At 42.4% G+C, this 15045-nt stretch overlaps 1 protein-coding gene across 1 annotated transcript in view; it reads left to right on the plus strand.

Annotated features, from left to right (window-relative positions):
- The window catches only part of LOC108546051 (uncharacterized), a 536976-nt gene that overhangs the window by 306367 nt on the left and 215564 nt on the right, over nt 1-15045 (plus strand). The window contains exon 6 of the mRNA XM_017897970.1: nt 8690-8779. Coding sequence (XP_017753459.1) covers nt 8690-8779 — 90 coding nt within the window. The remainder of the gene's footprint in view (nt 1-8689; nt 8780-15045) is intronic.

A 15045-nucleotide genomic window follows, 5' to 3' on the forward strand; every position in this document is an offset into this window, starting at 1 on the left:
ATCCCGCGCGCGAATGGCCGCGGTCGAACGCGCGATTTACGCTTTGGAAAATCGTGCTCGTTCGCAGCCTTCCCGTGGTTTCTTTTTAATTTAAATTTATTCTTTTCATCGATGGTCATTCTTCGGTCTTTATGTGGGTCTTGCGAGTAATTGGTCCCAAATTATTTGCCGATACAAATTTATTTCGCTCTTCAAATTCTTCGATCACGGTTGAAAAACTAAAGAATTGTTTTCGGATTTTTAGGTATATTTTATTTTCTGGTATTTGAGTGCATGTACAGGGTGCTTGGGAAATAGAGTTCGAGGTTTTTAAAAATTTTGCAGTGCATGTTTAGTGTAATTTTTAGTAGAATTTTGGATGTTATTAGAGGTTAGAATAGGAGTATCTTTTCGGTAATTTTTCTCGGAGAAATTATGGGAGTTTTTAATGCAGCCTTTTTCTCACTCATCGGCACATGATTGAAGAGTATGCCAAATTTTTTTCAGTATAAAATAATAACAGAAGGGGGAAGTATTAATATAATAATAGTAAAATTTGTTATAATGTGCTAGAAGAATAGGGAGTCTTATGAGAGCTTTTTAATAAATAAAAATAGTGCATTAGTGAATTCAAAAAATTCAGAAAACTGTCTCTCATTCAGAGGTTAGAATTCCAGTAAAACAAGACAGGAGAAAAGAATTACTATAATAATAATAAAATTGTAGAGTCGTATAGAATACTTTTATAATACGAAAGCAGAGCATTATCCAATGCAGAAAATCGAAAAAATCCTGTCGATCAGCTGTCTTTAAGTCCATATGTTCCCCATGGATAATTAAAGACCGTTATTCCAGCTGTCCATCATTATCCCGAACACACATCTAGAGTTACTGCTTAATCCTAAACCTGAAATTGCGATACTCCCATTAGTATCTGTAAAAATATCCCAAACACTGGTCAAGCACCAATTAAATCTTGCCCAACAAAGGCGAATAACGTTTGCAAATAAGTCAAAGGATGCGACGTTAGCCTCGACACGGGCAAAGATGGCAGATGTTACCCCATAATTACGTTATAAGCAGCTGTTCTGGTCCCTATCGTAAACACAGACTGGCCAGCTGTCGCGAGGAATCTCATTTCGAATTTAAATTAATTCAAACCCGGAGCCCGAACCTAACCTATTCCTACCAAACCTGCGATCTTCGAGGAGAGGCCAGGAGAAAAGGAATAAGAAAGGAGAGAAAGAGGACGCGGAGAAAGAGGCGCACAATCCCGAATTAACGCAACCTTTCAATCGGCCGCTCTTCAACTGGCCCATTGTCGTCGGATCAAGGCATACGAAATTGCGGGCCGGGACCCCGTTCACCGCGAACAACGGCCACACGTGATTAATACGTAACGACTACAAATGACTGCAACGAAACGGGACGCACGGGATCGACGCGGGTCGGTGGTACGACACCCGTGAAAAACCGGTTCCAGCTTTGATGCATTAACGTGCATTAACCTAAATTCGACGGTGGCCACGGGCACGCGGAACGAAGCCGTTTCGTTCCTCCGACCAATCTTGGCCCTGATTGACCTGATCCCAGGCGAACCGGTAGCACGACCGAACAAAGTGCCGTGAAATGAAGCGATTAGGTCCACCTGATCGTTACGCTCCGTTCGCGGAAACCCACGAATCCCCGCAGTTGCTGCGATTCCTTTTGGGTCTTCGTTGACACCGAGTAGCCTGAGGATGGTCACCGTCTTGACTCGGGTACACTGGTGAGAAGAAAGCTTAGAGGTGTCTTGCGGATCCTCACTCGATCAGGGTTATCGGTTGGTTGTGGTTTGTTTCATGTGCGATGACTCTTGGGTGCTGTTGGGTGCCGGTGAAGGGATCATTTGTGGTGGAATTTGATGTTGGATGAGGATGGGGGTGTACTTGTGTTGTGAGTGAATTTTGGAAATGTAGATGTAGTATGGGTTGATTAGGTTATGTTATTTAGATAGTATGGGTCGTTAGTGTGGTAATGGTTAACATAGATTTTGAATATATATGTGTTGATGTAATAAAGAAGCGATGTTTGTAAGAAAGGGATGAGTAGGGCAAGTGTGCATGGGATGCCAATGGATTCAGGTTATCGTGATAATGAGAGCGATGTTTGTAAGAAGAAAGGGATGAGTAGGGCAAGTGTGCATGGGATGCCAATGGATTCAGGTTATCGTGATAATGAGTGTGCATGTAATGATTGAGGTGTGTGTGAATTGTGTATGTCATGTAATGTATGAAAGTAGAAGGAACAAACGAGAGAGAGTGGGCATAGGTCAGTTGCAATTGAGTTTTAATAGTGAAAAGAGGTGTGAGCATGTGATTGTGATAAATTAATTATATTTAAACTTAATATTAGTGTTTGATCATTTGTTTAATTAAATACTAAATTGTTCTTATTGTTATTGATATTTCATCCATCATTGGTGGTCGTATTGGTAGCCTTTGTTAATCATCATGATACTGAAGTTAGGGTATAGTTCCTGTATTTTCTTTACTCATTAAATTCAAGGGTAGCCATTGCTTCAATTCTTCCAGTTCAACTTCATTGATGTTAAAATTAAGGAACAAAATTGGAAACGATACCGGAGCGAGGTAGCGAATGGCAAGCTAGATCTGTCAGGTCTAGTGACGCGTCTATGTGCTTCTCAAGCCGTCTATGACCGTTTCCATCAAAGTCACCGATGGACTCATTCCGATTCCGTTCTACCGTTTATCGAATTCAGCTGTTCTCGCGGCGCTGTTGCACGGAGGCGATAAAAGCTTCCTGCGGAATCAGGCTTCGGTCTCGTTTCTATGAACACAGCAGCGGCAGCAGCTGCATCCGCGAAGACACCGTGTGCAGCGGCGTCCGATTGCGTATCAGCGACCTCGATCGTCCCCCGTGCATTCCCCTTTCCCTCTCTTGTCCTCCCCCACCCTTCCATTCAGATCATTATGTCAATGATCCCGGGCAGATCCGAGAGGAGGAAGCTCGGCTACGCGAACCTCATCCGCATGCATCCACCGTGAACTTCCTGATTCCCTTCGTCGCCGTTGCTAATTCGTCCCCGTCCCGCACAGAGAAACCTCGTTTATTACCGTTGTTAAATGCGCCGCCATTTTCTACGTCACTCCGCTTAAATGAAGTTCAGATGACTCTGTGCTTGGACTTTGTCGTTTGTTTCAGTTGCATTAGAGGCTTTTCCTTGTCTTTTCATTCGGAATTCGAAGCTTGAGAGAATTTTTGGAATTGCTGGAGTTTTAAATTTAAAATTTCTTTAATTTTACAAATCTTGGAGATTATCATGCTTTAAACATCCCGGGAGATTCAAAATTTGAAGCATTTCATATTGCGATAATTCGAAATTTCAAATCATCAGATCCTCCATCATTCGCCATTTAATAAATTCAAATATCCTAGTATTTGATATTTGAAAGATCCTAAATTTCGAATAGCCTAATCTTGAAATCCTCATGGTCGTCATTAAAAGTTAAAAATATTCCAAATTGCCTGAATTAAATCGATAAACTTCTCCGAGAAATAGTTCGAATAAAATCTCCAAATTCCTAGCCGAGGAATGTCGGTCACGAATCCATTCTCTCCAAGAACAATCGATCCCATCACGAAGCATCGCGTTCATAGCGAAGATCGCGTGCTCGAGGCCCGTTTCCTTCAGGAAGTCTCACCCTCGAAACCGTTGGGTATCTCGAGGGGCGCTGGCGTCGCGCGCATGCGCGTCAGCTGTTTCCTTCGCGTGACGTCGCGCAATCGGCACGAACTACGCGATCGCCCGGAAAACCGAACGATCGTTGACCCACGCGACGCCTGGTCCCGTCTGCGTGCGCGCATGCGCGCGTGTCGTACTCGCAACCTAGGGTTCCCTAACCCATGCGGCGAACCCAATCGCCTCGAGTGTAATTTGCATATCTATCCTCGGAGAAAATTTGTAGATGCTAATTAGATTACCACCAACTAATCGCCGAGCAATTTGGCGCGAAATTCAAACTGGGATTGAATCCATATTAAACATATCGCTATCTTGTTGCGCATAAACGATTCCATGCTTCTCGTTCTTTTTCTTCCTTTTCTCTGCAGATGAGTAGAAAGTTTATTACTTTTTTACAATAGAATAACAAGAAACGCTTTATAAACGGACGCGCCGAGCTGTTTTATTCCGATATTTTATGTACTGTTACACAACGACGGTTATTGTCGCCGCTTACTCGCCGTTCGTAAAAATAAGCGGCCATTCAGGCTTGCTCTCGAGTGCAAAAGGTTAATAGTCTGGAAATATTTAATTACATTATGACACAACAGCGACCATAAATGTCGCGATTATATTGTTTTCGCGTTCTCACAATCAACGACCCCTTAAGTGCCTTATAAACGCTTAATAATGGCGGCACAGGCGGACTCATTAAACGATCGAGAAACATACAAACGGTAAATGAGCCGGAGAATTATTATCATCGATGTAAAAATCGTATAAAACTTTCATCGAGTGCACCGATGATTACTGCGCAGTTGAAGCGGCGTTGGACAGCGATGGCGGCGCAGCTGTGGCGCCCTCTGCGCGGTCACCATCTTTTCCTCGCCGCGTCCCAGCAGATTCTAACCTGTCGAACACGCCTCGTACAATTTTTCTCGCGTGCGTGCAACCCCAGCTTCTCGACACCTGTTCGACGATCGTGCAGCTCGATGATTCCGATCACGATCGTCGATTACACGTTGCGAACGCGATTCCTCGCGATTTACCACTGGAAAGCGTTCGTTCGATAGATCTAGTGATCGGCGCCTCGGTATGAATTAGGATGTTCAGCCTCTAATCGACGACATGTCGGCCCGATCATCTGAATCGCGTGCGCCTGCTTTTCTCGCCCTTTCTCTTTTCCCCGGCTTGTTTTCCCATTTCACTTTCAGCCACGATCGTCTTACGAGCTTGCCGATTTTTTCCGTCCTTTCGCGACTTTCTGTTTTACGATCCTCGTCGCCTCGCGCTGCCACCTGGCGAAAGGATACCACCATGAATGGCTTTTTTCACGGCAGTTCCATCAATTCCGCGGATCATAATCGTTTGGTAAGATCTGTCACGGAGGATCGTGACTTTCTCATGGCTTTTCGGTATTTTTCCGTTCCTTTCTCGCGTTTTTTGGAGGTTATGATGACGAGAGGCGAAATATATTGGGATACTTGGAATTTGCTACAGGGTGTCGCGTTGTTGCGTAGTTTAGGGATTGTTGAATTATGAATGGAGCAGTATGCACGCGGAAATCGATGAAATGAGATATTTGAAATAGGATTCTCGTGTGCTACCGATAGCGAATATTAGTTGGTTCAACAGTGCACTGTCTTATATGCACACGTTGTTACGAAATACTATACAATAATATGCAATTTGTAATCGTAAATTCCAAATACTTCGATCGATTTTTCGATCTCACTATACATTTTATTTTATTTAATCCGCTTCTTAAATTTACCAAAATTTTCACGCTTCGAAACTCTAAAGACACCAAGATTATAAGGAATTATAGTTTATTCTTCTCTTCTATCATCCTCCTCTGATATTCTATTTTTCCATAGTTTCCCTCATTCATCGAACCCATTCACTCTCCGGGCCCCTCGTTTCTCTGACACTCTCGCAGAGCAGGGAGATAAGCTCTAGAATGGAGGAAAGATTGCGCGAGACAGTTGGTAATAATGATGGACGAGTTCCACGAAATCGTGGATGATAAGTCATTGATAAGCAGCGGGATCCCTGCCGCGCCCCTTATCGCCAGTCCCCTTTGTTTACCGGCCCTGCCGCGAGTGGCCCTCCGCGATGCAGCGGCCCCATTGTCTCGCGAAACCAGCAGCCTCGTTATCGCGCAATTAACGCCTCCGCGTAACAAGATCGACCGTTGAAATTTACGTGGTCGTTTCGCAATCGTGCGAAACGTTAGATTAGGGGAATCACGGGAAGCGGATGATTTGATATCGCGGAAACTTGGGCCCCGATTAGGACTCAGTCCTTTGGTGTCTGTGCACTTAGCAGCTGGATCTAGGAATGCATTTCCGCTCAAAGGTATTTACCTGTTTTCTACCCCCTTTTTCTTTCTTGCGAATTTTCCGTGAACGCTCAACGAATCTGTGTTGATTTCCATAACGGTGATTGAAAAATAAAATAAATATTTTCTAATGAATTTTTATTATACAAATTTTATAACAATTTGAGGCTCGTAAAATGAATGAATTAGTAAAGGTATTTTCAAAATTGATTTTGAGATTAGTATCATAATTTCTTGATAATAATTTTTTGGAGGAGGGTATATGCATGATACTCGTTGCATTTGAGGATGAAAATTTTTCAATTCTTTTCTGTTATTTGCAATGAGATTTTTTCTTGGTGTGGACTTGGTACCTAACCTATCTAATTGTGTATAATAAAATAGGCAGTCGAGAAATCCGGATCTTTATGAATATTTAAAAATACCTTCTAGGAAAATGGTAGAATAAAATACGGCGCAGGATATACTTCAGAATTTCTCCGTGCACGTGTAAAATTCCCCAGACCTGCTATGAGCTAGCTAGCCAGAGCCTTCTCTTTCCCAAACCCAATGTATCATTCGAGAAACACATAATCAAAAGTCACACGAACGAAGGATATAGCGTAAAAACGGTATCTAATTTACTCCACAATTTCTCCGTGACTCGCGTAAAAATAGGGAGAACGGGCCGCGAGATAGCCGGCCAAGGATCAGAACCTTCCCCCTCCGAAAAACAATTTATCGGGCTTGCGATCACGAAGCACAATAAAATATCAGCATCGAAATTCAATAGCAATTCGCCGGTCCATAAACAATTCCGGGATGCTTAAATCATCGCCGCGATGTTCGTTTCGTTCCTATTCCCATTCCGCGATTCGAATCTCGCCGCTGCGCGGCGTAGCGGTACTTTCCTAGGGAATTTTTGCCGCGCCGTGTTTAGCCGTGAAGCCAGCCACAATAAACCATAAACCGTGGCCGCGGCGCAGTGCCACGGCCGTCTTAATTGCCTGCAATTAATTTGTCCACGTCGCGCGATAGAAAGTGCATCCAGACCCGCGGAATGGTCATTCTGATGCGAAAAGTTGCGTGCTTCGACTTCGATTGCCACTCGAAGTCGAAAGGTGGCAGGCAGGGGTTGAGAGGTGAGATTGGGGGTTAGGTTCGAGGCAAATCAGCGAACCCACGAACGTGACGTTAGGGGTTTAGGGTTAGGTTCTCGAGTCAAATCGGCGAACGTGATGGGGATGTTCCTTTCTGGGGATATTTCCATTTCCTTTCCTTTTCTCTTTTATTTTCTTTCTAAAGTCCGTCGTGAGAGTAGCAAACTTCGTGTTGCTTCATGCAGTAAGATCTCTGGTATTCGAGATAATTTATATTATAATTAATTTATGACAATAGTGTTCAGGTAAAGGAATAATTAATTTTCCAATATTTGAGAGAACTCTTTTTATTGTTCTTATGGTATTCAGTTTCTAAGCTGACTGTACAGAGCTAACTTCGTCGTTGGCCAAGATTTTGGAATTAACTACTTCAGGGATACTGGTACATATGTGCCTATGATTATGAAAGTGGTCCAAGTCGCTTATATTTGCCTCTGAAAGATTAAAAGCTTCGGCTTTTAACACTAGAACTGCTAACCCAGTGAAAATGACTGGTCCCAGAATTTTCCTTTTTGCAATCACCTCACACATACACCTGCTTTAAGAATAAAATTGGTATCAAGTCATATTAAGAAAGACCTGTAATCAATATGTTCACTCATATTCATCGTAACCACTGAAATTACTATAATCTGTGCACGTTATAGTTAGGTACCCATTAAAGATCGGTAGTTCTAGTGTTAGATACGTGATAAATTATAAAATTAATTACGATAAAGCTACAAACTCAATCTAACGATTCAATTCTTCACTGTTTTGTAGAAAATAAATGTATTTCATCGCAATATAAATAAATGCAACACGAAATAAATAATAAAATTGTTCCTCTTAAGTCTATGACTTAGACCACTTTCATAATCATAGGTACATATGTGTACGTCTAGTTTTTTAAAAATGGCGATTATTATAAGTGAAAATAAAATCAGAATAACTTAGAGAACTCTTCATTATAAAAATTCTTCAATAAAAGGAAAGAAAAATCGTCAAATATTATTGTTTTGGAATCACTGTTACGTTAAATTAAGAATAATTCGTCACTAAAGGGGTGAGGCCAAAAAATGGATGAAACGAATCAAATCCAGCTCTCTCGACGTAGATCCCCGGAAGGATCTAATTACGTGACAACGCGACGAAATCCTGTGCGCGAATTTCGCGGTGCCCCGGGGACAGGTATACACCTGGGGAACGAGTGGCGTTCGTTACGGGTTTTGCGATAGGTCAGTTGGCATTGGGAGCAGCGCTCGGGTCGCGGAACGCTTCCTCCGGTTTTTGAATCGGGGTTGGGAAAAGTCACCCGATATCCTTTCACGGGTGGATCGCGGTCATATTTGTGCAACTGTCACGAAGGGACACTTTACGCAAACCTCCTGCACGCCGTTATATCGGATTACCGAAATCTGCTTGGTATACGATTCCGTTCGTCGATTGAGATGCAAACGCGAGCCCCGGGGATCGGATTCGTAAAGGATGCGGGAGTAACGAGATCCCCGTTGTCTCCTGTTTCAGGAACGAAAAAGAGAGTGGACGACGTGGTAGCGCCCAGGACCATTCACGACATACCGGAACACGTTCTCACGTGCGGCCTCACGCTTCCTGGTAAGTCCGACAATTACGCTTTTTCCCGCACTTACTCGCCCGCTTTCTTATTTATCGTGCCGTTTGCCTGATTGTTTCGGTTAACGACTCGGTTTTCTATAGTTAACCTGCTCCCAAACGGTCACCGCCGCGCTGGTCACGCGCCATTTTCTTTCCACGTCGTAAACACCACGTAAAGGTGGCCTGTCCGGGTGTCCTTATCTTCTCCCTTAATGTCCGTATAATTTGCACGGTCACCTGGTCCGTGTTAACCCAATTGGTCTCTGCCCATTTCGTCATTCGCCTGTCAGTGTTCTCAGGTCATCCAATTTCCGCAGAAATTATTATTTAATTCGTAAAAATTTAGTACATTGCTGTATGTATTTCTGTGAATTTCTATGAATGACTAAATGATCCGAGAAACGAGGGATTGGAGCTTTCCCGATCGATCAGTGTAGTGGGGTTTGTTTGGGTCCTGGGGATGTAGGTGGGGGACTCTAGATGCGTGGAGCTTGGAATCTAGGGACTTTGACTATTGTGAATTTTAGGAGAGTAGATTGGGGATGTGTCCAATTAAAATTTTAACATAGTAGATTCTAGATGCCTGATCTTTTTGAATTTTTACAATTTTCTAAATGAAGAACTGTCTTTATTTTCTTCTTCCAAAATTTCTAAGTAGGAATTAAATTAGGGGTGTAAAAGTGCAGGCTTTGCCCTTAGTATTTGTCTCACAAATTTCATTTTAATTCACGATTTCTCTTCATAAAATTGTTGCTGCTTAAATATTAACCTATTATACATTCAGTTTTGTTGTTCACTGGATAGTCTCTTACTAGAATCTTGGGACTAGGTACTAGGGACATCGCTGGTAATAAATAAATAAGTGTCCCATTGACTCTGGATGCTTTAGGAATGATCAGAGGGGACGAACACTGATTAAAATTTCTATTAAGCGTGACGGGGACACGCTGGTCTTCGCGAGGAAGATAACGTGTTGACCGTGGAGTATGCGGAAGCTGAGACACACCCACCTCTTCAGCCACGTGGGCCTCTAAAGCCCGGTTCACACGCCTCCGCATCCTCGCTGTCTATTTACGTGCTTCGGGACTCGTCTCTTAGCCCCCCCTCTCTTCTCCCTGCCTTGGGATCCTTGTCGCCCTGTCGGGGGTCCTCTTCGTCCTTTCCTCGAGGCTCTCAGCCGGTCCTCAAATGTCTAACTGTTCCCTAGCGCCGGTACTCTGTCGACGATTAACCGACCGCGGAGTAAAGGTGTCCATTTTGGGCTCCACTAAGGGACGCCATTGTGCAGTGCCTAGATTTGTGCGTCGCGGGGAAGGAGAGGTTGGTACGACTCGGATGATAGCGGTCTTTTGCCGAGGAAGTCGAGTTTGGGTTACTCAGGGTACCGGGGATGCCTGGCGGGCTGGCGCAGATGGGGAGAATTGGTCTTTTTAACGGATGGGGTTGGTCGAGAGGGTGGATTCGAAGGGTGCTGAGAGTTTCATTATTCGAGAGGGGTTCTCGATGGACTGGTTTTAATTTATGATGGCAATGGGCGTGATTCGAGGGAGATTTCTGAGGGGGGAGCTTGTCTTCTGGGGTTGGTATGTGGATACTCTTGGTCGGATGGAGTTTAAAGAGGGTGCATGTTGAGTGTAATATACCGTGGATGTACAAAGTATTGGTGCATTGTGGTACAAGGAAATTCACTTAGTCGGGAAGTTTTTATTTGGCTTTTAATTTCAACGGAATTCTTGGTATTTATATATATCACAGTATAGTGCACGCATACTAATTGCGTTCGTAATTTAATTATGATGGTGGTTGCAAAATGACATGGGCGTTTACTCTATTATTTTGTGGCAAATTTTTAGAAAATAAATCTCAGAATTATTACTTTAAATAATTATGTAAAATTATTTTTTGAGTTTTCAATAATAAATTCTTTCGAGACGTCAGGATAATTTAAACGATATTCCAACTGTTTTATCTTAATTATTGTACATGTATTTATCAAGTAATTAACTAAAATTTAACACTTGGACTTTTGTCTTAAGGCATGTAACTCACTAGCGCCACCACGGCTCGTATCTACGATAAGTCGAAGTACTTTCTAATTTTGCCAATATAATCTTGGAATTCTCTTCTCATATTCTGTGTACAGTACCGTTGACACAAATTTTTCGAACCTACTCGCTATGGGGTTAAAATTTATCGATCCCATATGAAGCGTGAACTCTTTCTCCGCTTTTCCTTCCTTTCGCCTTTCAATTAATTTGCATTTTAAGTAAATCTTCGATAACATTCCGACACTCGCAGTTCCACGTGTAAATATCCATTAATTCGCAATCATTCGCGCATTTTATTATGCAAAGTCATCACCGTAGCCATTGCTTGACACGTTTTCTCGCATCCATTTCGACACGCAAATCGTTTCCCGTCTCGCTTCGATCTCGATCCTCGACTTTCAATCCGATTCACGCGCGCTTCCTCTTTCGGCGCGCATAACTCCTCGGTATTCCTGCAAAAAAAACCGATCATCCGCAATCGCAGGAATTACCCAGCTAATGCGATTAATTCGAGAAGAAAACCGAGTTTTAACAGCACTTTCACGCGATCCTTATTAATCGGACCGATCGAATCTCTCTGCTCGTCATCCACTCTTCGTTGGAAATATCGCCGGGACGATTCCTTTTTTCGTCCACTCCAGCTTTCTCTTTGTATAGACGCCTCCTCCGCAATTTTTTCGCTTCTTTGCACCTACTCAGATCGCTTCCTGTTCTTCTTTCCAGAGGACCAATGCCTCGTAACGCCTTCTCATTGCTATTGCTATTACCCTATAAATATATCGATAAATTGCACAAAATTTTTATTAAACCACGGAAAATTGTGTGTGAATTATAACGTATAATGTAGGAATATACTATATCTCTTTTCTCTTTCTCTTTCAAATAGAACGCTAGTTCAGATAGACTTCTTCTCTCAATTTTTGCTTTGTATTATATTATACTAATCTAACACGCCCTCTCTACCTCGTTCTCTCTTCGACCATAGAGTATGCTAAAATACCTAGGTCATACCAGACTACGTTCATTACACGCGTACCTGCTTCCATAACAACAACTTTAGCCTAAAGTCACTCGCATAATAATTTCATACATACTTGCCGCACTCATCCTTTCATACAAACTTCACGTACTTTCACGTCATGATGTATTATAATCTGTGGTAAGCTGTAAGATGCTCGTGCTCCGTGATGGCCGGTTAGTCGTGTGATATGTTCCCAGTGTTTCTTGATAGTTGTATTTAAATTTTTATGCTAATCTTCTGTAAGAATAAAATAAAATAAAACAGCTGGTGTTATTGCAGACTTTGTTTTTGTAGAATTTTAAGTGCATAGGTTATTACTTCGTCTGATTATAATTGAAATATTGATATTTTTGTGAACAATATCACACGATATTAACACTAAACCTACCATGGCCAGTCAAGTGAATAGTAGTCGAAGAAATGAAGTAAGAAATAGTTTCCCAAAAATGAAACATGATACCTGTATTAAAAATTGCAGAGACAAATGAGCAGAGTGACAAAGTCGAATGCATAATTTTCAATAAATAATTAAAAAATCACCATTTGAACCCTGGGTAGGTGCAGTGTTAATCTTCCCCTATTAAATAAAATTCTTTTTCTCTTGACAAGATTTGTTATTTCCAAATTACACGACCGAGAAATTCTGTAAGTCACAGACTATGCTCCAGGTTTCTCAATTGGGCCCACACGGACTCCCACTGTGTCCAACACCTGAATATAAACTGAAAAACATGTCAAGTCTTCTTTTTATGAATCCCAATTCTTGAATAACACGAAAAAAGTAGGACAAAGAAACGAAAGAGCATACCGATGTCCAGAAAGTAGTCATAAGTCCCAAAAATGGTTGAGAAACCCTGCTGTAGATACTCGCGTTGAATGACTAACGAAATGAAAACGGGACAGTGGAGGAGAGGAGAGGAGAGAGGACAAAGAGACGTGGAATTCAATTTTAACGAAACGCCAGTGAAACGATTTCCGTGCCTCCTTTGAGTCGCGTGCTCCTCGAGGAGAGGAGAAAAGGGACTCGAGGATTCTTTCTCTCGCGCAGGATCATTATAAAAATCGTTTCGTCATGTCGGTATTGCGAGGCTTTATGTACACAATGTAGCTGGCATCGATGAAACAGATGTTTGCAGGTTTGTTTTCTGATGGTCAAGCGTCCTAGGCCTGTAATCTTGGACCGTTCGGACTCTCGTTCCACCGTGTCATTAATCCGTAAAAACGGAGCTATGTATTGGGCCGGTGGTAGGATTTTTCGAACGCACGAACAATTACACTGTCGCCGGTAGCGTAGAAAGTAAAAGACAACGTGGCCCCAAAATCCGCGCACGGGTGAAAGGAAAAGCGACGCCGCGCCGTTTTAGCCTCTAAATAATCGGCTTGCCTACTCTCCGCGTGTAGATTTTATGACGTATCTGATGGTATACTTGAGTTATGGCTAAGTGATTCGAGAGACGAGGGATTGGGTTCTTCGGAGCCTCCGTTGGATCGAAGTAGCGAGGTTTGGGTCCTAAAGATGAAGGTGGTGGGGACTCTAGATGCGTGGAGCTTGGGATCCTAGGAACTTTGACTGTGTGGATTTTAGGGACGTGAATTAGAGAGCTTTCGAGTTTAAATTTTAACGTAGTAGTTTCTAGATACCTGTTCTTTAAACACTATGGACTTCGGACTTTGGATTTATTGTTTAGAGTTCGGATCTGTAAGATTTACCGCGCGAAATTTGTATCAGTGAACTGTGGTATATGGACTTACAATGTTCAGATGTCGGATCCGTGGGATTTACATTTGATTTACGCAAATATGTAATCCATGGACTTTGGACTTGGGACTCTGGACTTACAATGTTTAGATTTCGGAGTAGTCGGATTTACCACACGAAATTTGAACCTATGGACTTGGTCTATCGGCTTATGACATTTAGATTTGGGATGCATCGGACTCCCCACGCGAATTTGGAATCTGTGGACTTTGGACTCGGGACTCTGGACTTACAATGTTTAGATTTCGAATCCATGAGAATTACTGCGCGAAATTTGAATCTGTGGACTCTAAACACGTTGACTTTGTATTTATGGAACCTTTGAATAACTGGCTTTGGACTTACCGATTTGGATCCGACTTCGTATATGTGTGAATTTTAAATAATATTAATTTTGACATTTTCAAAGTATAACGTGTAGACTGTGCACACGTGAAGTTTAATCCATGGATCTTGAACCTAAGAGCTTTTGGAATTTTTAATTAACAATGTGTATGCCTTGTATACGTGGACATTAATTTGTGGATCTTGGATCTATTGATTTTGGACTTCCAGGCTTAACATTTATAGATTTTGGATCTACGGATTTTGGACTCCCAGACTTCCTGTGGACTTTGGATGTATGGATTTTGGACTTTGGGGTAGAAATGCGTAGGCTTTTGATTCGAGGATCCAAAATCCACGGATCTTGGACTCTTGGACTCCGGACACGTGGTCCACAACTTGGACACGTACCTTTAGAAGCCTGGAACGAAAGTAGCTCTCTCATTCAGTTGTTCTTGAATTATTCAAAGGAATCCAATTACTCGACACGGAATCCGCCGACTTGCTTATACTACTTTAAAATTAATTATAATTCCCCCAGTTAAAGTAACCCGCAACATCTGTCAGCGTAATGGATTACACGTTCCTCATTTTTCAATCCCCTGTGAAAGAAATCCCCTTGTGTTCTTGTTGCTATGCGGGTAATGGAACAATTAACCAACTTTGTGTCAATTACGCTTCCAAGTAAACGTCTCAACTACCATTCCTGCCTGTTCTTCCGGCAGCCCGCGACTCCTATTTCATTTTTTCTTGATTCTTTCTTTTTTTTCGCTCTCTCTTCTCTATTAACAGCGCCTCCTCAGTTAATTAAATGCGAGCGTTTCCGGCATGCGCGGATTTCGCACGACTTATTTGTCATCCCACGACAGGGTTCGCACGCTTCCTCGTTCTCATGCAAAAATTATCGCACGGTTACACGCCATTTTCTTCCCCATTATACCATTATATGCCTCGCCAGGCTGTTATTACATCCGATCCTTAGACGCGGCTATGAACCAGGAATATCTACATTCGTGTTTAATTTCGGAAACAAAGGTAGAATCCATTCGATGCTGTTCAAAATGCATCATTCAATTCTGCATTTCAATCTTACAGTCACCATTTCCTTGCTGAA

Source organism: Eufriesea mexicana, unplaced genomic scaffold (assembly GCF_001483705.2).
Source record: "Eufriesea mexicana isolate 0111107269 unplaced genomic scaffold, ASM148370v2 scaffold571, whole genome shotgun sequence".
Taxonomy (NCBI): Eukaryota; Metazoa; Arthropoda; class Insecta; order Hymenoptera; family Apidae; genus Eufriesea; species Eufriesea mexicana.